Raw genomic sequence first — 24,589 nt, 5'->3', positions numbered from 1 at the left:
TCACGTGCAGTAAGGCCTGAATAGCATACAGGTTTGGGCTGATAACATTATGGAAGTGGATCTCCAACAGAGATTTCAACCACAACCCCGAACATTCAATGGCATTACCATTGTCAACTGTTGCACAGCAGAAAAATAGATTAATACAGGACAAAAAAAAAGCCAGAATCCGGGGATTACCATTGATCAGAAAATGAAAGTGACCAGCCGCATGAATGTAGTGGCTACAAGAGCTGGTCAGAAGCTGGAAAGTCTGTGGAAGCAAGTGGCCTTTGCTACCCGACATAAGGCAAAAGCCGGAATGGGGGGATACTCTGCACTTGCTTCACTGGTGGAGCTCCTACAGCGCTCATGTAGCTTAGCACCATCCAGGACAAAGCAGCCCACTTGATTGGTACCTCATCCTCCACCATCTTAAAATTCACTACCACCAACACAGTGTGTACCATCTATGATATTCACTGCAATAGCTCAGTGTTTCTTGAGGCTGCACCTTCCAAACCCACAACCCTACCATCAGGAAGGACAAAGAGAGTGTCTACATGGCAACATCACCACTTACACGATCCCTCCAAGCTGCACAGCATCCTGGAGCTGTATTATCACTGGGTCAAAAACCTGAAGTGTCCTCTTTAAGAGCATAATGAGTGTCCCAACACTGGATGGGATCAGTAGGTGAAGAGGGTGGATCACCGTCACCTCAAGAATGCAAGTCCCGGCTGAAGTATGCTAAAGACTGAATTGTTTAAAGTGCATACGTGATCATAAAAGCGAAAGAGTGTGGGTGCTAGAAATCTGAAACAGAAAATGCTGGAGAAACTCCAAGGGTCTGGCAGCATCTGAGGAGAGAGAAATGCATACACGAACCTGTTTGTATCTTAATAAAACAAAGAACTCTTGATGCTGAAATCTGAAACAAAAACAAGTTGTTGGAGAAACTCATCTTTCTCCTTTTATCATTGTGAGGCTGTAGTTGATCCTTCATGCTATGCAGCCATATTTTACGTAAATTATTACTTAGCATTTACAGCATAGTAATAGCCAATTTCAATCCAACTCCACACCAGTAGCCTCACTTCATCTCACTGAAAAAAACCTGTATTTAAATGAGAGCTACTATTGTTTGGAACAGTGCGTGTGCCGATGTTGATAGTGCACTGTCACAGAGTTATCATGGCGCAAATATGGCAATAATGTGTGAACCTATGGGATCTGGGGCAACCCCATCTCGGTTATGACCCGCCTCCTTGCCCACCCACTCGGTTCTCAGTGGTTCCATGCTGTGAGAGCTGAGCTCCACCCATCGCACTGAAGCTGGGGAATCTCTGCTCAGTGTCACATGCTTGACAGTAGAGTCAGAGCAGGATCATGGCAGCAGCGAGACTCTGCCGCTGCTCCTGTGGTTGTCTGCTGTGGTGAGGAGCTGGCGCTTTCTGTTGCATCTCTTTTGTCAGGACAGACTGTAGTGATCGAAAGAGAAAGGCAATGGAGTACATGCTGACCCAAAGTATCGATAACGCCAGGTTGGAATTGCTGCTGGAGCTGGACATGATGGATGTGATCGAGGCATTTTACCCTTTGGAGGACACAGCACTCTACCAGGACAATATGCTGTCGCTAGAGCAGCACTCGGATGGAGTGCCAGCGAGTAGGGCCAGGGACGGTCAACAACCGCTCTTCTACTCAGTCAGATATGGCACAGTTGAGGATTTACTTAACTTTGCAAATCAGGTGTGCAATACATTCCGCAATCATCCCCAACACTTCCGAAACCGCGAGACGGGAGTAATATTGAACAAGGTGAGTGAGCAATGTTTTGTGTACATGCAAGAGGTTGTTCATAATACGGTAGTTTCTACCGTGTGGTCTTTTAAAGATTGTTTTTAAAATATGTTCCATGATCTCGTAGCGCCTCTAAAGATGGAAATTGGCCCGAAGTGGATCCAAATCTTTTTGAATATACTAGATATTGCCAGATAAGACGCTTGCATTTACGTAGCGCCTTTCATTACCTCAGGGCGTCACGAGTTGTTTTACAACTTATGAACTACTATTGATGTGCAGTCACTGTTGTAATTTTAAAAAGGTAGCCAGAAATCTGCATCTAATTTGCCTGAAGAAATCTTTCTAACAATTAATGTTGATAACATCAATTGGAACCATGAAGTGCAGCAAATTGTTTTTCCTTTTATTCCCTAAACTAGAAAACAAGGCTCTTTACTTCACAATGTTTAAAATGTTAACATGGTCTGATTGGAACAGGTTGCGAACAGCAAATGGGATATTAAAGAGCCATGAGCAATTCCAAAGTCACAAATTGCAGATCACCTGCAGCAAAATAATTTTATGTATAACAGGGTGTTACAAACAGCAATGTGCTTTTTTGTTACAAATGATATTAATTTATGGCAAGGACACTGAGGAGAACTACCTTGCTCTTTTCATATAGTGCCAAGGGATCTTTAGCATCTACCAGAGAAGATAAAAAGGCATTAGTTTAGTGTAGCATCTGAGAGACAGCATTTTATAGAATCGTAGAATCTTTCAGCATAGAAACAGACCCTTCAGCCCAACCCATCCATGCAACCAAGTTTTCCAAACTAACTATCCCACTTGCCTGCGTTTGACCCATATCCATCGAAACCTTTCCTATTCATGTGCTTGTCAAAAGGTCTTTTAAATGTTGTAATTGTACCTGCATCTACCACATCCTCTGGCAGTTCATACTGCATACAAACCGCCATCCATGTTAAAAAGTTGTCCTACAGGTCCCTTTTAAATGTTTTTCCTCTCACCTTAAAGATATGTCCCTAGTTTTGAACTCCCCCACCCTAGTGAAAAGACCTTTGCTATTCACGCCATCTCTGTCCCTCATGATTTCTCAGTGTTGCATTTGTGTGACTGCTAGATTTCTGATGAATGGAAAATGTTCTGCAGCTTAACCTATTTTTAAACTATTTTTAAATCCACCACTGTGCACTTCGTGTGCAGATGTGCATTTACCATTTACAGTAGGTCTGTGTTCCTCAAATTGTCATTGGGGGGGAAAAGGTTAAACTAACTTTCTTATTGCAGTCTTTTTTGTGGCTTTCTGTTTATTCTACAGAAGGATATAGTTATTAAAAATGGACATTATCAAGTTGATTCAGAAGTCTTCCTGTTTCCATGGAAGTTTGCCCATAGGAACATTGGTCCTGGTTACATTCCTCGCGGTACTTTTGGAAGGTGCCACCTTGCACAAGACAGAGAAACAAAGAAGCGAATGGCATGTAAATTAGTAAGTCACTTAGTGTTATGAATACATTTTTAATCTACGTAAAGATATTTTCAGTGCATATATTTTTATTATTAAAACTATACAAAACTGTTTAAGAATATAAGAATTTTTCGTAGTTAAAAAGTGAGTTGCCTTAATAAAACCAACCCATTGAGAAATCTTAATCCTTCAACTTACTGTCCGAGTTCTCAAATGGATTTTATACTGTTCACATTAATGACTTCTTGAAATTTGCATGACAACTTTTTTTCAAGAAATGGTTCCATGTGACTTCCCTTTTTATTTCTAACTTCCTAATTTTAATTTGAGACTCCTGGTATTTGAGTCCAACAGCACAAATATTAATGTACCCCAGTCAGTTTTTATTATTTCCTTTTGTAACCTTCAAAATTTCAATGAAATGAAAACTTGACAGCATTTTTTAAAAAGTCGTGCATTCCATCCTATTCCATTATCTGTCATTTACTGCAACCAGGCAAATTGATGCACCTGGGCACAGACACAGGCAAGTCACTCCTACACTTGTAATGCTCATTTGATTTGGGTGAAAGAAGACAGTGTTCCTAAGATCTGCATTAAAAATGGACTTTTCTGTATGTAGCAAACTTGTGGTTTTATAGTTAACGGACTATGACTGGTTTCATTTACTTTACTGCGCAATTTGTTTTTTTCAACAAGGCATATTTTGTAAATATAAAAATGTGTAAAACTAATTAAACTGCTAAAATGTCATGATCTTTATCTGATCATTTAGTGATCTAGAAAGTAAGTATATTTGCAAATGTCTTAAATTAATTCTCCAAGTATTTGCACATTGCACTTAATTAAAATGTTAAAATGGCACACCCAAGTTTTTTGCTGAGATGCCCTTGGAGCACACATTAGCAGGAGAAGTCATCACACCAGAGATGTTCATGAAGCAGATTCCCAGTTTTGAATATGCTGTCAGAGGAAGTGAAATCAAAAGCCAAATCTGACAGGAAATAAAGCTACAGGGTGGGAGAAGAGGAAATCCTGTCAGGCCTTTTTCACTTGTTTCCCAGGATTTAAATAAGGGGTGACATGGTAAAGATAAAGTTGCCATAGCCCTACCAGACCCATACAGCTATTCTGTCATTAGAGAGGTTTAACCTGAGGATCACCACATCTCGGGTGAGGGAAGAAGTTCAGCTGATGTGGGAAATGAGCCCACACCACTGGCATCATGGCACATCACATACTTGCCTTCCAGCCAACTGAGATAATTGACAGCCATAGCAGCTGTGATTGTAGCTTGGCCAGTAGGTGGCCAAGGGAAAGCTAAAATGTGAAATGATAAGTCATCAAAAAATGGAAAACAAAAGGGGTGAGAAGTGAGCAGAAAAGGATTTTGTTTAAAATGTAATCTGAAAATTAAATAATTTTAAGATTTCCACATCTTTTGGGCTTCCCTGAAGGGCTGTGTGGGAATGTGCATTGTACATTGCTGGACAAATGACAATAAACTGAATTTTGCTGCTGGTTTGTTTTGAATTAATGCAGTGCCAGAAGTTGATACAATTGGCCTTTGTATCACCGGGCTAATGATAAGAAAGGCTAACCAGGATTCCAACTGTCATAGTGTGAAGGTTTTTAGATGCCAACGGACGTCTGTGTCAGGCTCTCCAAATGGTAAAATATCCTCCTGAAGTTTATAGTCTACACTTAGATTGCTGTGAGCAGTTTTGGTCCTCTGATGTACGGAATAATATATTAGAATTGAAAGCATTTCACCAAGTTTATTCCAAGTGTGGAGTAAATTTCATATGAGTAGATTGAGCCTGTAATCAGTGGAGTTTAGAAGAATTACCTTCTTGAAATATAAATATTCTTTTGGGAGATTTAACAGGGTGAATGCTGAGAGTCTATCTCTCAACATGGGAGAGTCTAGGACCAGAGACTCAAAGTAAGAAGTCACCCATTTAAGACTGAGCTGAGGAGGAATTTCTTCTCTCCACAAGTAGTGAATCTGTGGAATGCCTTATCACAGAGTGCTATGGGTTTATGTGTAGCTAAGTATGTTCAACGCTGAGAGATTTTTAATCAATAAGGGTTATGGGGAAAAGGCAGGAAAATGGAGTTGAGGATTATCAGAGCAATCATAACTTCATTGAATGGTGGAACAGACACAATAGGCTGAAGTTTTGCTCTTGCATCTTTTGATGATCTCACATCATGAATGACCATTTAGAGGGGACACAATATTTCAGCTTGTATTATTGTCTTCAGGGTAGGAGGCAAGGGAATTAATGAAGTAAATGTGCTCTTTTCTTTAATTTTCCATATCATTACTGTAAACCTATACATGCAAATCATCTTTCATGAGTCATATAATCAATTTTGTTTTAAATTCCAAGATTCCAGTGGAATTTTTCAAGCCTGCTGATATACAAATACAAGCACAATTTCGCCATGAGAACATTGCAGAATTATATGGTGCGTTACTGTGGAATGAAACCATACATCTCTTCATGGAGGCAGGAGAAGGAGGTTCCGTTGCAGAGAAGTTGGAAAGTTGTGGGCCTATGAAAGAATTTGAAATCATATGGTTGACCAAACATGTCCTCAAAGCACTTGACTTTCTGCATTCCAAAAATGTAATACATCATGACATTAAACGTAAGTGATTTTTTTGCCCTTTTATGATTTTTTTGGGATAACAGCAAATCAGTTAAAAAGTCTGTTCTGGAAAAGTATATGTAAGAATGATTTGTTCATTTGTCTTATTGTTCATGTCTTCCCAGCCAGTAATATAGTTCTCATGTCAACCAAAGCAGTAGTGGTAGATTTTGGCCTTTCTGTCCAGATGACTGAAGAAACCTACATTCCCAGAGATATTCGAGGAACAGAGGTGAGAATGGTTATTGTGTTCCTAACATTAAAGTTGTATAGGGCCACACTTTTTAAACTCTTAATTTTATTCAGGATAGTGCTTTTACTTGACTCTGTAGGACTTTGTGGGCCATCTCAATCTTTCATGATTACTTTTGGTGTAATGACCAGATTACTTTCCTCAGTTAGCACTTTTCTCAGGTTCTCTGCAGACTATGACTATGAATTGGCAGTGGTGTTTCTTATGCACCCTGTTAACAATTAGGAACCGTAAGGGTATTGAGGTCTATCAATCTCCATGTATTCAGACCTGTCGTTTCACTTCCTCAAGTCTGATTTAAAAATAAATATGATGTGCCATGTGTTTAATGTTTGGAATACATGTATCTCAGGAATTTGCTTTGGTATTATTGCACGTATTCTTTGATTTTCTCCCATCTTTGGGGACTGCTTCGTCTTTGGTCAATGATCTGGTCCATGTTTGGGGAGACTTTTCAGGTTTTATGATGAATGTGGTTTGCTGATTGACTCAAAGTTTTCAGAGAGACTATAATATAGTGCACAACACTAAAGAATGTGATGAGATTGTAGTGGAATGAGTCAGAACTATTTTGAAGAAAAAGTGCTCATATATGCAATAAACCCTTGTACAACATAAGATTTTTTTTCTAAATTTTTGCTAAACTTGACTTTATGCACATTTCTCTCATGTTGTGTTCCAGAGCAGGTAAACAGATTTATAGAAAGCCAAAGACATAGAACATTTATTGAGGGGCACAAAAGCACATGATGTAGGATATGATTTTTCATTGGTTATTGCATTATGAGTTCCTAATTTACAATGCATCATGCAAAGTAATGCAAGGAAAGCAAGGTTGTTGACATCATAGGGAAAGCAATTTTGTTGACATCACATACATGGCTGAGGGAGGGACAAGATTGACAACTCAAAATTCTGGGAGATAAGATCTTAAGGGAGGACAGGGGAGGGTGAAAAAGAGGTTGTGGTGTTACATTATTAATTAGGGAGTCACTTACTACAATAAAGGAGGATGGTAGCTTGGAAGGGTCATCAAATGAAGCTTTGTGAGTGGAACTTAAGAATAAAAAGAGGCAGTCATACTGAGGAGTACTGTATATTGTAGGTTCTTTAAAAAAAGACAGCAGGCAATTGAGGAGCAGATAATCACTGAAGTAAAAACAATTTGGTAATTATATATGGGGATTTCAACTTCCTTAACATTGATTGGGCTAACTTAGTATAAAAAGTTTAGAGAGAGCAGAGTTCTCAATATATTTGGAAGAGCTTTTTATATCAACAAAGTGGCAAGAAGGGAAGCGTTTTGGTGATAGTGACCACAGGGAAAAAGCTTTGTCTATTTATCCTATCCATGCCCCTTATAATTTTGTAAACCTCTATAAGGTCACCCCTCAGCCTCCGACGCTCCAGGGAAAACAACCCCAGCATGTTCAGCCTCTCCCTGTAGTTCAAATCGTCCAACCCTGGCAACATCCTTGTAAATCTTTTCTGAACCCTTTCAAGTTTCACAACATCTTTCTGATAGGAAGGAGACCAGAATTGCATGCAATATTCCACTCAGGCCTAACCAATGTCCTGTGCAGCCGCAACATGACCTCGCAACAGATCTTATTAAAGAAAGCAAGATCTGGCCAAAGTGGACTGGATATGGCAATTTGAGGAATAATCCACAGCAGAACAGTTGGAGGTGTTCAAGAAGGAAATAGGGAGAATACAGGCCCAACCTTTTCTGTTCAGGGCGAAATGTAGGAACAGCAAGCCCAGAAAACCCTGGATGTCTAGGAATATTCAGAACTGGATAAAAAGGAAAAGAGAGGCATATAACAGGTACAGAGGGAGCAAATCAACGGAGGCTGTAGTAGAGTGTAGAATGTGCCCGGGGGAACCTAAGAAATCAATTAGGAGAGTAAAGAGGGGCATGAAAAGCACTGGCAGGGAAGAGTAGACAAAAACCTAAGAGATTCCACAAGCATATTGAAGGGAAGAAGATAACCAGGGAAAGATTAGGGACCACATCTGTGCATGTAGTTGGACAACCTTGGAAGAGTGTTAAATGAGTACTTCACATCTGTCTTCACTTGGGAGAAGGAGGATGCAGTTAAAAAGTTTGGGAAGGTGGACAGTAAGGTCCTTGAGCAGATTGATATAGAGAGTGAAGAGGTATTGCAGGTTTTGGTGGGCTTAAAATTGGATAAATACCCGGGTCTGAATGAATTGTATCCCATACTGCTGTGAATATGACAAGTGTCAGCCACCCAGCCAAAATGAGGAAGACATTCTGTGGTTACAAGAGATATAAACAGATTGACCAGAAGAACAGATCAATGACAGATGCAGTTTAATCCTGATAAGTGTCAGATCATGTGCTTTGGAAATATAACATGACAAGGAATTAGTTGATGAATGGTAATGTACTAGGAAGCTCAGAGGAACAGAATGATCTTGGGCTACTTGTCCACAAATCCCTGAAGATTCTAGATTAGATTGGTGCTGGAAAAGGACAGCAGTACAGGCAGCATCTGGGGAGCAGGAAAATCGACGTTCCGGGCAAAAGCCCTTCATCAGGAATAGTTCCTCTATTCCTGATGAAGGGCTTTTGCCCGAAATGTCGATTTTCCTGCTCCTCGGATGCTGCCTGTACTGCTGTGCTTTTCCAGCACCACTCTAATCTAGAATCTGGTTTCCAGCATCTGCAGTCCTTGTTTTTACCTAGTTGAAATCCCTAAAGATGGCAAGGGCGGGTTAATAGGGTGTATGGCATTAGATTAGATTAGATTACATTAGATTACATTACAGTGTGGAAACAGGCCCTTCGGCCCAACAAGTCCACACCGACCCGCCGAAGCGAAACCCACCCATACCCCTACATTTACCCCTTACCTAACACTACGGGAAATTTAGCATGGCCAATTCACCTGACCTTGCACATCTTTTGGACTGTAGGAGGAAACCGGAGCACCCGGAGGAAACCCACGCAGACACGGGGAGAACGTGCAAACTCCACACAGTCAGTCGCCTGAGGCGGGAATTGAACCCGGGTCTCTGGCGCTGTGAGGCAGCAGTGCTAACCACTGTGCCACCGTGCCGGCATATGGGACACTTGCCTTTATCAAATAAGACATAGATTTTAAGAGTTGTACAGAACTTTGGTTAAGCCACAGCTGGAGTACCGAATGCAGTTCTGGCTACCATACCATAGGAAAAATGTGATTGCCTTGCAAGAGTGCAAAGGAAAGTAATCAGGATGCTGTCTGAGATGGAGCATTTCAGCTATGAAAAGAGGCTAGATAAGCTCAGATTGTTTTCTTGGAACAAAGGTGGTTGATGGGGAACCTGTTAGAGATGTATAGAACTGGGTGGCATGGTGGCTCAGTGGTTAGCACTGCTGCCTCATAGTGCCAGGGTCCCAGGTTTGATTCCAGCTTCAGGTGACTGTCTGTGTGGAGTTTGCACATTCTCCCTGTGTCTGGGTTACCTCCAGGTGCTGTGGTTTCCTCCCACAGTCCAAAGATGCGCAGGTCAGGTGAATTGGCCACACTAAATTGCCCATAGTGTTAGGTACATTAGTTAGAGGGAAATAGGTCTGGCTGGGTTATTCTTCGGAGGGTCGGTGTGCACTGATTGGACCAAAGGGCCTGTTTCCACACTGTAGGGAATCTAATCTATGAGGGACATTGACAGGGTGTATGGAAAGCAGCTTTTCTGCTCAGTTGAAGGGTCAATTGCAAGGGCGCAGCTTTAAGGTGAAAGACAGAAGTTTAGAGGCGAGTTGAGGAAATTTTTTTTGTGCATGAGGATGATTGGATCGGAAATGGCATTAGAGGCAGGTAGTCTTGACTGTTAAACCTTGACTGTTACTTGGAAGAGTATTTGAAATGCAATAACATTCAAGGCTAAGAGGTAAAAACAATGACTGCAGATGCTGGAAACCAGATTCTGGATTAGTGGTGCTGGAAGAGCACAGCAGTTCAGGCAGCATCCAAGGAGCTTCGAAATCGATGTTTCGGGCTTTTGCTGCTCCTCGGATGCTGCCTCGGTTTTTACCTCTTAGCCTTGAATGTTATTCGAAGCTCCTTGGATGCTGCCTGAACTGCTGTGCTCTTCCAGCACCACTAATCCAGAATTCAAGGCTCTAAGAGCCAAGCACTGGCAAATGAGACTACTGTAGATGTAGTGTAGCTTTGATGGCACAGACTCAATAAGCCAAAGGGCCTTTTCTGTGAGTATGATTCTATCGAAGAATAGAAACCTGGTACTCTTAAGGTGTGAAACAAAATTGAAGCTTTGAAATGCCGATGGAGATTTCTTTGCAGCCAATTCACTGTGAAGTTGAGGCATGGAAGTCCTGCTGATGTGCTTCTTGTGGAGAAACTCAGAAGATGGGGATGTTAAATCCAAGTGAAATAATCAATGAATGTAAGGATGAAGGACATAAGAAATGTTAGCAGGATTAGACTCTACAGCTTCTTCTCCACAGTTTAATAAGATAATTCTTGATCATCAGCTTTAACTACTCATTCCCCATATCCCTGGATTCCATGACAGAGTCAAAATACAGTCTCTGTCAGCCATAAATATAATCAATGATGGTGTATCCACAGCCTAGGAGTATTAAAATACAGACAGTTCCCAAGCTGCGAACAGGTTTCATTCTTGAGTATGTTTTTAAGTTGATTTGTATACAAGTCCGAACACAATACAGGGCAATATAAAATAGCTATTCATAAGTATGAGGATATATTCGCATGTTAGATTTTTAAAATTAATATTAATACACACCTGTATTGATTTTGTTCATCAATACAAGTATTCATAAATCAGGCATTCATAAATTGGGGACCACCTATGCAAAAATTAATGACTTATTAAATTAAAATGTTTCTTCTTGTCTCCTCTTTAAATGGTTGACTCCTTATCCTAAGCACGGGATGACACTGTAGATTCTCCAGCCAGTACAGGCAACCTCTCTACTGTCTACTCTATCAAGCCTGTTCAGTTTCATATATTTCATGAGAACATCTCATTTTTAGTGACATTCCAAAGAGTATATACCTAATTTACTCAGCTTCTCACATAGGACAACTTTCTCATTCCATCTAGTGATGCACAGCCTCCAATATAAGAACATAATTCCTTGTAAATGGAGACCAAAATTTTTCCAGTCCAAGTCTGGTATTATCAAAGCCCTGTACAATTCCAGCAAGAATTCCTTATTTTGGTTGGTCTCCTTGTAATAAAGACCAACGTATCTTTTGTCTATTTACTTGCATGCTACCTTTGTGTTCATTTATGAGTGCACCCAAGTTCCTCTGAACATCAACATATATAACTTCTGTGTCCTTTTTAAAAAAAAATTCTGCTTTTCTGTTCTTAGAATAAACTCATAACATGCCCTTCATTAGACTCTCTGTAGCCAAAATATCCTGATAAATGAGTCATTAAAGGCTCTACGCATTCCACATCTGTGTCATGCTAACCAGGGGAGGATCCTAGCTCAATCCTGAGTGTGCCAACCTACCTGATCTTGAACTAGGAAGCAGCAAGATGATATTACCTTCAATATCCCTGGGATACAAACATCAAACTTTCTCCAGAGTTTCTGCTTTTAACTATCCAATACCTGCTGTGGATAACTGTGAACATGACACTGGAATAGATCAAGACTGTCAAGATCCCAAGGAACTGTGCTCCAGTATTCCTTTAGGAAAAATATGTTAAGTAAAAATGCTGATACCAATAACTTCCATGAGTAGAAAATTAGTTTTTGATGTCAGTAGTTGGACCAGAGTCTGAAGAGACTTTACAATAAAAATTAAAAACAAAGTTGAAACCATGCATCAAGGTTATTTCCAAACGCAAGAGGCAATTAGATAATTCCTTAGGCTGTTGATGGATTTCTGCCAGGAAGTTTTTCCCTTGGTAAACTAACGACATTTCTTTGTATTAAAGCGTGCATTATCCAGCAACAGATATGCAAAGGAATTGCCCAGTAGGCTTTTGTTTTACTCCCGTAAGTTACTGTACAAATTTAAAGGGACAGTGTTTCTATAATGAATTACTTTAACAACTTGTTGTTTGTTGCCATTTTGTCACTGTGCTATTGCACACAAGCTGCAAAATAGTTTCTTTGCTGAATGCCATTTCATTGTGTGCTGCATTTGAACAAATACATTTCGTAAACAGTGTTTCATGAAAGCGGTTTCCCTTTAAATGGGACAAACATGGGTCCAGCAGAACAAATTTTACATACCTGAATTTTCAGTAGTCTTAATAAGTAACTTCTTTAAATAAGCACATTCTTTCCAGAAAGATTTGTCATACAGGTGAGTAACAAATAATATTCACAACCTTTTGTAAATGCTGGGTCATACTAGTATTATACAAAGCTCTGTTCACAATTGTATTGGAAAGTGCTGTTGATTAGTTTATTCAGTATTTTATGTTACAAATAGTTCAGTTCTATTTAACTCTTTAATTGGCCAGTTTATCACTTTGGAGGGTGGTTGTGAGCTAGCAGTGACATGTGAGGTTTGCACAAAGCTATCTCAGACTCTTGATGTAGTCATTGGTCTACTGTCTGCAGCAAATTAAATATGGCATACCACAAATCCAATGGCTGTGACAGGCTAAAAATTTATTCACTACAAAAATACATAAACAATCTGATAACATTAAATGTGGGATATATGCGATTATAACGTTAAAGATTATACTTGATTCTCAAAACCAAGTATCAGTGTTTATGATAGATTTTTAAAATTAATGATGCTTGGAATATTGACATAACTGCCATCTGTTGCCCATCCTAGTTGTCCCACTCTAGTTTTCTCCAGTTTAAGACAATTGATTGGCTTGCTGGGCTATTTCAGAGGACTGTTAAGAGTTAATGAAGTTGATGTTAAATTGAAGCCATCTAAAGTCAGACTTGGGACCAACCGATTTCCTCCTCTAGAGGACATTAACCCAAACCAGTTGGATTTTTAGAATAATCTAACAGCCTTCTTTTGCCAGTCATTTTAAAAAAAAATAAGACCTTAATTGTCGGATTTGATCTCTTGTTCTCGAAAAAGTCCAGGTCTTTGGATTACTAGTCAAGAGACATAACTCTTTCCCAACTATACCTCCTTTCCATCTATTCACAGAATATTGGGAGAAGAATGTTTGCAGTTTATTAGAAATATTTTGTCTACAGTTTACGCAGTGAATGTGCTCACTAATCATTTTGATGCACTCACTAATCTTGATGTCCTTATGCGTTGTTGCAATGAAAGGATACAGCATTTAGTGTAGTTCTTTTTAAGGGCAGTACATTTAGTCAGAGATAACAAAAGCCATTAATATTCTGCAGCAGCCTTGTGTTTCCTGTTACTTTCAAAAAGATTAACATGTCTTTAGAGTTCAGTATTTTTGAAAATATTATCTGGTAACTGAGAAGTAATATGGCCTAGTGATGGCTTTATATTTAATGTACTTTATGTGCAATTGATTTTCTTAGTAATGAGGTTTGTTATGGCTAGAGGTAAAAGCTTTGTGAAAATGATTTTTTAAGTCATGAATTAACTATAGATCTATGTTATGTTTTAGTTCTATATGAGTCCCGAAGTTATTACCTGTCGAGGCCATTCAACAAAATCAGACATCTACAGTCTTGGTTCTACAATCATCCACATGCAGACTGGGAATCCACCCTGGGTGAAGAGGTATCCTAGGTCAGCTTACCCATCATACCTGTACATTGTAAGTTTTTCCATAACTAAATCTAAATTTTAAAAAATGTAGGTATTACATTCAAGTTAAGGGCAATGTTGAATAAGAAGGCTTAATTGGATAAATGCGAATATAAAGAAATTGCATTGTTGCAAAACAATGGATTGCAATTTTAAATTGAGAAACTGGATGAGGGGTCAAGATACCAGGTGAAGGTCACTACCAAATAATATGACAAAGAATATCAAGAAGTAGTCATTATATTTGGTCATCTGATGGGTAGGTAAGTAGATTCAGACATGACTGAGAAATGTAAGAAGTACTCCAATTTTATGACCCATGGAAGCATCAATTTTTTTTAATTAGCTAAACCAATTTTATTGAAAAAGGATATTTATCCTTTTTTAGAAGCAAGACTGAATGAGTAAGTGTAAAACTAACTGCTGTTGTTGTGGAGAAAATATAGAGAGTCACCAGGAGATGCAGAGAGTTCTTCAAAAAGTAGGTCTTTTATTTGCAAACAAAAAACCGTGACACTGAGAAAGCAAATTCTCGAATGCCCACAAACCTAATGGTCCGTGGATTTTTATTTTTTTTAATCATGTTTCTGTTAGCTTATCAGCATGTCCAACTATATTAATCAAAGTACCTCACTCTAGCTACACAATAAACCAGTGATGTTAGTTCCCATTATCTCTTTAGTTGTACATTCTACTTACTGTTATTCTAATGTCACGGTTAGATATTTATTGTTAATTCTGCTACAGTGATCTTCAATTCCAGACTAACCTGTCATGAGAGATATTTAGCTATTCCATCTATTACAATAATCTCCTGTCTCAAGCTGACTCTACTAACTATTAATTAGATATTTTAATGTCATGTCCCAAATATTTATTGTCCCAATCCTGTCATAATAACACTTTACAGAGGAACTTGCTTTATTACTTGTGTTATCTCATCTCGCCATAGTGACCTTTCAGCTTTAACCCTACTCTGCTAATTGGTGTAAGAACATTCCACTATTTTTATCCCATCTTGCCTTCCACAGACCACAGATTGCCAGTGGTCTTCATGCTTTAACCCTTTTCATGCTTTCATGTTCATTTTCCATACTGTCAGTTAAAATTTTCCTGTAATAATACCTCATGATGAGTGAAGTTAGTCAGTTGTTTCTCTACAAGATTTTGCTTACAACATTATCATCCACTAAGTTGTAAAAAGTGCAACTATCAGCGGCATAGTGAGGCAATCTGGACATCTGAGTGAACAGGACAGCAATTGATATATCTCTTCAACCAATAATATTGAATGATTGAGAAATTAATACTGGAAAGAGAATGACTGATTGTGGATTAAAATGGGTAAATTTTGTATCAAATTAGATTTCGAAAGAGAAATAAAGGGAAAGGAAGGTTCAGGGGTTTAAAATTTTAGAAATAATTAAGAGAAAGGAGTATGTTTTACCAATCTTTTTTACCAATCTCTTCTAATGGACATTGAGTATGTGTATCCTATAGAGTAGGAACAGCCTGGAGTGTTTCCCAGTTTATTGGTTTGTTAATCCATCGAGATGGAGGAATTAAGAATGGGCTTCTTTGCTCTCGCTAGGGAGGAGAAAGTTGACCAGAATTTCAGCTCCCACTCCCCAACTTCACAGATCCTGTCATTTCAGTTAAGAATAGAATCAAACTGGACCCTTGTCTGAAGTAAAAGGGCAATTGTGTTTAATATACTGGAAAATGTTTGTATCTATGGAACAAGGTACCCTGAATGAAGAGTGGGGATGGGAGAAAGCTAGTGAGAAAAATGAGTGAGGGCTCAAAACTAAATTGTAAATATAAGCAGAGTAGTGGCTTGCTTCTTGCTTATCTTTTTGATGGTCTTATTTTTGTATTTGTAAATTTGAGTTCTGTTGTTAATTCTGTGTCTTTCCCTGAAGATCCACAAGCAAGCTCCACCATTAGAAGACATTGCAGAGGACTGCAGCCCTGCCATGAGGCAGTTTATTGAAGCCACTTTGGAGAGAAATCCAAAACAGAGGTGGTGTGCAGGACAGTTGTTAAGACATACAGCACTTAGCCCTCCACCTGAAGACCAACCACGTTGCCAGAGCCTTGACTCAGCTCTCTTTGAAATAAATCGCACCTTTAAGAGAAAAGAACTGGAGTTACCTGAACAAATTTGTGGTATGTCCTTTCAATTTGTATCTGATGGGGCAACAGAAGTTATTTTTAAACCAATAACATGGATAATTTTAACCTGCCTCTCCAGCATGGGATCAGCTGGAACTACATTTTACACCAGCCCAATATTGCTTTCCGAGTCTGATCAGGTGGAGTGTGAAACCATTATTCCACCTGATCCCATCAGTTTCTTAGTGGGTGAAGAAAGTCCAGATTCCCCCCCCCCCAATTATTTTAATCTGTGATCATTGACTAGGATGAACTGTGGTTTAACTCTGCCCCTCTCTCTCCACATATCACCACGTTTGATTAACCTATCAGGGTTAGAATCTGGGTTCACATCAATAAATAAACAAGCTTTTAGAAAGTATCATGCATGACCTCAAAATGTCCCAAATTGCTTTATAACCAGTGACTTACTTCGCAGATATATATTTGCAATGTAGGAAACATGACAGATTTTCAGCAAACAGCAATGACAGAGTGACGAGGTAATCTGCCTTCTGTTAGTTGAGGGATAAATGTTGGTCAAGTCATTGAGGTGAACATCCCTACAGTCTCTTAAACATTGAGAGAGCAGACAGGGTGTTGCTTTAACCTCTTGCCTTCACAACAATACCCTAACAATCCAGCAGTCAGTCTGAGCTGAGTTAGCATGACACCCAGGTTTATGTGCTCACGAAAAGAGTGGCCACTGGAGTGTAAAGAGTGGACACATCGGAGTAACTTTGCGCTCAGCATGAGTTAGTGCCTTCAGGAGTGGAGGTGAATCAATTTGAGCTGGGGATTGTGTAGATGCAGGGAATGTGAGAGTTGCAAATATTTTTTTAAAATCCTGAAGCTCACAACACAAATTGGTGTTTCTCCATTCAAATCCAGTGTACAGTTACAAATTGAGCTGAAGTATTAGCTGAGATCAATAAAGATGTAAAGGATATAGAGGAAGAATGTTGCTGTAACAGTGGCTAGATTCAATCCTGAGGGATAAAATTTCCACTGTTTATGAATGATAATAAATAACATGTTTGAGGAAAAATAACAAGGTTAATGGCCTTGTTTAAATAGCAAACAAAGGGATATCATCTGAAGGCATTAACCAGTTTGTTCAAAATATCACTAAAAGACATAGTACTTCTACTGATGATCTGACCAGGATAGTTAAGCCCCTTGTTTTAGCATAGTATCTGACCTACAGTATTTTACAGCTCAATTATCTTTACCTTCTGGTTGTAGGTTGGGAATATTTTATTCTTAATGGCTTTGTTCAACTGGTAATTGTTGTCTGTAAATTTCTCCCCTCCTTTCCTAAAGTCACTGGTTACATTTAAGACCTCATTAAACTCTATGGTCCTTAGTATATCTGCCACCAGTTAAACCACACATTCAGCTTCTTTGCTTCTACCTGGTTATGGTTCAGCAGAACGGATGTATTGATGATTGCCAATAACTAACAAACAATGTGATTCCATGATGTTTTGTTGAAAGCATGCATTTGGATAGGCGTTTATTTTAATTTCCATCCCTGTGCCCCATCTGTTCAAAAATAGCGGCTACCAAATTCAACTGTCAATTTGGAGGAAAAAAAGGAACAGCTCTGAGGTACTTAAAATTAAATGGAATTTTGGGTTTTATTACAGGATGAATGTTTTACACTTATAAATGGGAATAATAAGCAAGATCATATTGGAGTACTGTGTACAGTTCTGAGTTTCATAGTGTGGAAAAGTGAAAACAATAGAAAAGGGTATATCATAAATTTATTGATATTCGGTCTGGAAAGAATAAATCAGACTTGTAAAATTAAACTGTCTTTGTTAGAACAGAAGAGATAATGGGATGATTTGATCAAGATTTTTAAATGATGCCCACACTGGATTAGTTAGTAATGAAAGCAGAAAGCATTATTTTTTAAATAACTTGAATAAGTTTGATTTGATTTATTGTAGTCACGTGTACCTAAGTACAGTGAAGTACTTTGTTTTGCAAGCAGTACAGGCAGATCATAGGGTACTTGGACAGAACAAGGTATGCAAGGTTACACCTGCACAGGAGTATGCAAAGCAAGATCAAATTAGTTGAAGGCCGAGAGGTCCATTCAGCAATCTAATAATGGCAGAGAAGAAGCTGTTCTTGAACCTGTTGATGCGTTCAAGCTTCTGTATCTTCAGCCTGATGGAAGAGTTTGGAAGGGATCATTACCAGGATGGGAGGTTTCTTTGATGTTGGCAGCCTTCCACGGCAATGCAAAGTCTAAATGGAGTCTATGGATGGGAGGTTGGCAACCGTGCTAGTTTGAGCTGTGTACACAACCTTCTGTAGTTTCTTGCAGTCCTTGATAGAGCAGTTGCCATACCACGCCATTATGCACCCAGATAGAATACTTTTATTGTGCATCTGGAAAAGTTGGTGAGGGCTGTTATGGACGTGCCAATTTTCCTTAGCCGCTTGAGGAAAAAGAGGCAATGTTCCTCTTAATCATCACATATGCGTGGGATGTCCAGTACAAATGGTTGGTTATCATCACTCGTAGGAACTTGACACTCTTGATTAAGTGATTATTTAAATAGGGAATACAGACTAATGGGAACATGGAAGTCACGTGGAATTAAGGATGTTGCTTGTGTAGAGGATAAAAGTTAAACCAGCCTGGTTTCAGTGTTGTTTCTGTTATGAGAGTAATTATACAAACTGGATGTCGTATTCAAGTTGTTTGATAACAAAAGACATTCGGTGATCCAAACCTAAACCATACCCAGCTCATTTTCCAGCAAAAGCACAAGTCAGAATAAAGCACTGATGCTTCACATGAACCTGTGCACTACCTTCCTTTATCCCAGATTTTGTGTACTGTTCTTTCAATTTGTTTTTTTTTTAATTCCAAGAATTTAAAAAATACTTTAAACAGTTGGGAGTCTGCATTTTTCTATTTATTGTGTACGGTAGTTTGTAAATAAAATGCAATTTTGCTACAGACTGAGTGCTAAAGGGATCTTCTCCATAGATGTTAAAATCACACAACATCAGATTATAATCCAACAGGTTTATTCGGAAGCATTAGCTTTCAGAGCACTGCTCCTTCATCAGGTGGTCAATTTACAAATTACCATGTACAATAAATAAAAAAAAGTGCTGACTCCCAACTGTTTAAAGCATTTTTAAAATTCTTGGAATCAAAGACAAATTGTAAAAGACTGTACACAGAATCTGGGATAAAGGAAGGTAGTGCACAGGTTCATGTGAAGCATCAGTGCTTTATTCTGACTTGTGTTTTTGCTGGACAATGAGCTGGGTATGATTTAGGTTTATATCACCGAATGTCTTCTGTGTCAAACAACTTGAATACAACATCCAGTTTGTATAATTACTCTCATAACATAGACGTAACATTGAAACCAGACCGTTTAACTTTTATCTTTTACACAAGCAGCATCTCTAATTCTACAACTACCTGATGAAGGAGCAGTGCTCCAAAAGCTAGTGCTTCCAAATAAACCTGTTTGACCATAACCTGGTGTTGTGAGTTTTAACTTTGTACACCCCAGTCCAACACTGGCACCTCCAAATCTCCGAAGATAAGACTGGTAAAATTAAACCGAATCTGGTAGAAATTCAACAGTAAACCTTAACTGTAATGTGATATGAGAGCTTAGTTTTAGAACAGTACAGGTATTTTTTTATATCCAAGTGATAGTGTAATATTTGTGCGCACAAAATAATCACATATACAAATTTCCCTGTTTTGCAAATAAAAACATATGCAGGCATATATTCGCTATTGAGATAATGTGACCTATCTCCCCACCAATCAGCTTGTTAAGAGTTGATGGGTTGAGTTTTGAATTTCTTGCCCTATCACAGGGCTCAACAGTGGCAGCCAGTTCACCAGAACAATGCCAGCCTCTGCGTCATAAAGCCCCAATTAAGGCATGCTCCCCAGGATCCAGTGAGAGGAAGGTTTTGTTTCTTCTTGTTGCAGATTGGGGTTCATAGGCAGAAACAAGTGTAGGAATTTGGAGCCAAGGGAACAGATTTGGCTGTCAGTAACCAATCATCCCATCAGGACCTCTGATTCCCTCTCACGGAGTCAATTGGAGCTCCCTTCCTCGTGAGGCTCAGTCACCCTGGTTCCCCGGCCTGGAAACCAGCTACCTTCTGTCTACTGGGAAGACAGGTAATCAGGAAAGTGATAAACTGAGGGCCTTAAGTGATTGTTTATTGACCACTTAAGGGGCTTAATTAGTGAGGGGTAGGGAAAATTCTGCTCATTTTGCTGCTTTTCTTTAAATAATCCTGCAAAATAAATCAACCCTTTGAGGAAATAAATTAGGCTTTGTAATGTTGGGAAAGCAGAAAAATGCAGAATTGTATGTAACAGATGGAAGCATCCAGTGCATATCATCTACATAGATAAGAGATTAGGAAAACAATCTCATCCACTGTTACATTGACAAGTGTAATCTCATCATGATCCTTGAGGGCAGAGCTGTAAAGTTATGTTACCAAACCTGTCCTGCACAGTACTGAACTCTTGGAGTCATTGTGAATGTCAACAAGCAGCCCAACACCCACAGCCTTGTCAAATAAATATTAGTCTGGGATCCTGTGGTTAGGTGAGGCACAGAAAAGGCAGATTGTTCGTGACTGGGAGATTGCAATCAACACTGCCCTATGTAATGGTGCAAATTACAGTTAAGTGGGGGGTGAGGGTGCCTGCTCCCTTATTTACTGGGATTGCTTTATGTTGATGATTGTAGAGGAAATTCCTAAACCACCTCACATTTTGCCCATTACACCCATATAAACTCAAAACAGCTGCGCTTCTCTGGCATTGGCAGGTGACTCTTAATTTTCCACTTAGCCTTTGGGCTGGGCATCTTTCTTGTTCTAGTACACTAGCTGGCAGCCTGTTGCTACCAGATTAAAATGACCCTCCTGATTTTTGCCTCAATATTGGCATGCGATCTCCTTCACTTTTCTTCCAATAGATCACAGATCCTTTAATTTAAAGGCCAATTGGTTAGGCTCACATTAAAAGCCAGTGACCAGAAGGAGGACCTGACACTAATTGGTGCTTTCACCTCCCCCATTCATTCAGCATAAATGTCAGAAACTGCCAGAGTAGTGCTGCGTAGAGTGATTGCAAAATCTCTGAAGCTGAAATGTTGAAAGTTGAGACAGAAGTGCTGAAGCAATATATATTATTTCCTTTCCTGTAATACATGGTTTGGTTTTAGGAAGTTCTTGAGTAGGGGGAAGCTTGATTTTCTTAACTTGATTTTCTTAACTTGATTTTATGTTAATTCCAGATACTTCTGTGAGCAGCACTGAAGAATCAACTGTGGGGAAAAGGAATCGGTCTCTCTATATTGATCTAGGTGCCTTGGCTGGATACTTCAACATCATCAGGGGTCCTCCTGGGGCAGAATATGGCTGATTTGTTTTCCCTTCATCTGCCGGTTTCATAGTGTTGCAAAGATCAAGCTACCTGTTGTAGAATCAGAGGAGTCAGTCTGATGGAGGAGTCACAGAACATTTCATCATTGTGATAATGGCATTAAGAACAATTTTTTAAAAAATGTCACATTACTAATTTTTTCTTCGCTAATATCCCCATTGTATGTTTCCTTAGTTTGAAAGGTGCAGTGATGGAAGAGGACAGTGTGAGGAATATGAATAATTCTTGACTGACTCCCACAACAAAAGCACTGTCACTTCTTTTAGTCTGTTATACTTAATTTGATTGATGGATAAATGTTCCCAGTCTCCCCTTCTTTGCTTTCAGTGATTATCGCTGATTAATGTATTTCTCTAATGGAAAATTTATTCAAAATGATGAGAATAGACTTGTCAGAATACATGTGTTCCTATGGAAATGAGAACATGTAGAATAAGAATAAATGCCATGCAGATGACTAAATTGCACACAGTGTGTGCTGTGGGTTTACAGTAACCCTGTAGCTCTATACATATAATGAGCTGATAGTTCTGTACACCCTATGGGATGGCTTAGCCTCTGCTTTGTTCTGCAAAGGGTTCGTTAAGCAATAATGGAAACATAGCATGCATTAGCAGCATGTTGTGTCTCATAGTTTTTATTTTGGCTGCCAAAAAGGATTTTAAAAAATGAAGTTATTACTGAGGTAGCAACTTTAGGTAGCATAACACCTAACATGTTGTTGTTAGCCTATTTTAACATTGTTACTGATTAACATATTTTATTTTCTGTTGGAAGACTCTGAGAAAATTTGCAGCTGAGCTGAATGAATGTTAATTGTTCTGCTGGTACCTTCAATATTCAAATTGTTACCCCCCGCCCTCCCATCTGATGAAGTGCAATGTGGTTATGTTATTGGTCTGGTAATTAATGACCTGAATTAATATTCCAAAGAATATTTGATAAAGTGAGAATATAAATTAATCTAATGAGAAGTTTGGAAATAATAAAAAATGGTGACCATGAAGCTATAGGGTTGTTATAATAACCCGACTGTTTCATTAGTGTATTCTTCAGGGAGAGAAACCTGTTGTCATCCATTCAGGTGCATCTATAACTAGACCAAAGCGATTGCATCTTAACTTCCCGCTGAATTGACAAATCAAGCCCACTATCTTGCATTAAAATACCTAACAATACCCTCCAATATCATCTCAGGGAGACTAGAGATGGTCAATAAATGCTGGGTTCTCTCATAATGGCAAAATTCTGAGTGAATTGAAGAAATGCAGAAAAAAGATATTTGTCTAAATATTTCAGTACATAATTCAAGCTAGTTAGTGTAGCCTGGAGAGGTTTACTGAGTATTACTGAAACCCTGGATTTGAATCTTGCAGGCACTTATGATACAAATTTTGCTTCATGTTGAGTATGAGTGTTCTCACTCTTTATCCATGTAATGCTGTTATACATTTTAATTTTTAAAAAGTCCAAGATTACTGACAAGATTTTATTTTCTCATGAAAATGTTTAAAGTTCCTGCTGTGAAACGAATATTTTTTATCATTTTACATGTTTGATCTATATTCTTGTCAATCACTGATCTAAAATACACAAGGTACAATCAGTTCAGACCTTCTGATAGGATGCATACATACTAGATTGCTTCACCTTAAAGAGTGGCATCACCAGAAGCTTGTGATCATGTGATTTGGCTGACCGGGAGGTGAAGTGAACCCATAACACATTTTTCTTTAAGGAAACGTGGCAATGAAATTGCCAGAAACTGCAATCAGATTAAGTCAACAGAGCTAGTTGGGCCCCAAAGCTCAATCAAAATGTCATCAAAATTGATCAATTTTGAAGCTCCATTGGTTTGTCGGTGTTGATCATTGCAACATCCTCAGACCAAGGTAGGAGGAAAATATCAGCAACCCTGATCATAATTCCTGAAAAGTATGGTTTCCACACAGTCTTGAGGTAGATTTGGCTTTGGCCAGGAGATCAAAAGGAATTGAGGCAAGTTACAGATGTTGATGCCTCATGTTTGCATGATGTTGAAAGGAGAGTGTTTTTGTCAGTACGATAGAGTCAGGGAGGAACACCTGCTGCTTCTGACTCCACATTCAAGCAAATTTTCTGGAAGGCATTTCTGGTGGGTTGTCACACAAGCAAAATCTCGATAACAGATTTTACATACCAGTCCTTTACCTGTTGTAACTAGCACATTTAATGGGGCTTAAACCTATGTTGGATATCTACATGTGCTGGCTAAAAAATATGCAACATGAATTTGGAAGTGGGATCAATGCTTGTGTGAAGTATACAAATTAGAAAGCTAAACTTGGTATGCCTAGCCAGAGATTAGTCATTGATGAGCAAAATAGGAGCCATATCTGGAGCCATTCTTAAGTGGCTCCTGGACTGGTAAATTGAAAAATGCTTTTTTGGTTTTACAATAAGTTAAGTGGAGCCAGCAATGCTTCCCTCAACTCCTCTCAGAATTTGAGCTAAAGCTGGTTGCCTGAAGGAGAAGTGTTGCCTCAGGCAAGCTGTCAGTGGTAATGTGACATGTGCTGACATTTCACACCAATTTACAATGAAGAGGCCTGATGATCAGTTTCTATTCATCTTTTTGGTTTAAGTGCATAATTGACACAAAAATAGATCCATTCAAAATCTACACTGGATATGCTAAAGCAATCTAATCTCTTATGATCCAGTCAGAACCACCAGTATATTAACTGATTCCCAGAAATTATCATCTGCTTCTCAGTCCCTCTGTCCCTTCTGCATTAAATGCTCTCACAAATTTATGATACATATCATATTTTGTTTAGTAATTGGCAGTTCACAACGAATGCTTTGTGAGAGCTATTTTCCAGCTGTAATCAATATGAAAACATTGTGGAAACAATTTGATTGATCTTGGACCTTGTACTTGATGTACTTTTTCTTCCTTATTGTTGTCTTTTTCAACTCTTATGAAGGTTTTGACTGATTTTAAGTGTACGATTTCATGGTCATCAGATTGTTTTGCAACTTTGTACACAAAGTAATAGTTGAATAAACAATTATTTAAATTAACTATTTTG

General features: G+C 38.8%; 1 protein-coding gene across 1 annotated transcript; it reads left to right on the top strand.

Annotated features, from left to right (window-relative positions):
• The first annotated feature begins 808 nt into the window (after positions 1-808).
• On the top strand, positions 809-24,589 carry map3k8 (mitogen-activated protein kinase kinase kinase 8). Its single transcript, XM_043690564.2, has 7 exons — positions 809-1,800; positions 3,107-3,277; positions 5,653-5,914; positions 6,040-6,146; positions 13,752-13,904; positions 15,817-16,063; positions 21,367-24,589. Exons 1-7 carry the CDS (start codon positions 1,486-1,488, stop codon positions 21,492-21,494), a joined length of 1,383 nt encoding a protein of 460 aa, XP_043546499.1. The 5' UTR covers positions 809-1,485; the 3' UTR covers positions 21,495-24,589.

This window comes from Chiloscyllium plagiosum, unplaced genomic scaffold, assembly GCF_037043375.1.
Source record: "Chiloscyllium plagiosum isolate Xiang-an unplaced genomic scaffold, Cpla_swu_hap1 HiC_scaffold_5, whole genome shotgun sequence".
Classification (NCBI taxonomy): domain Eukaryota; kingdom Metazoa; phylum Chordata; class Chondrichthyes; order Orectolobiformes; family Hemiscylliidae; genus Chiloscyllium; species Chiloscyllium plagiosum.
The sequence above is the reverse complement of the archived record's forward strand: the minus strand, read 5'-3'. Positions and strand labels throughout refer to the sequence as shown.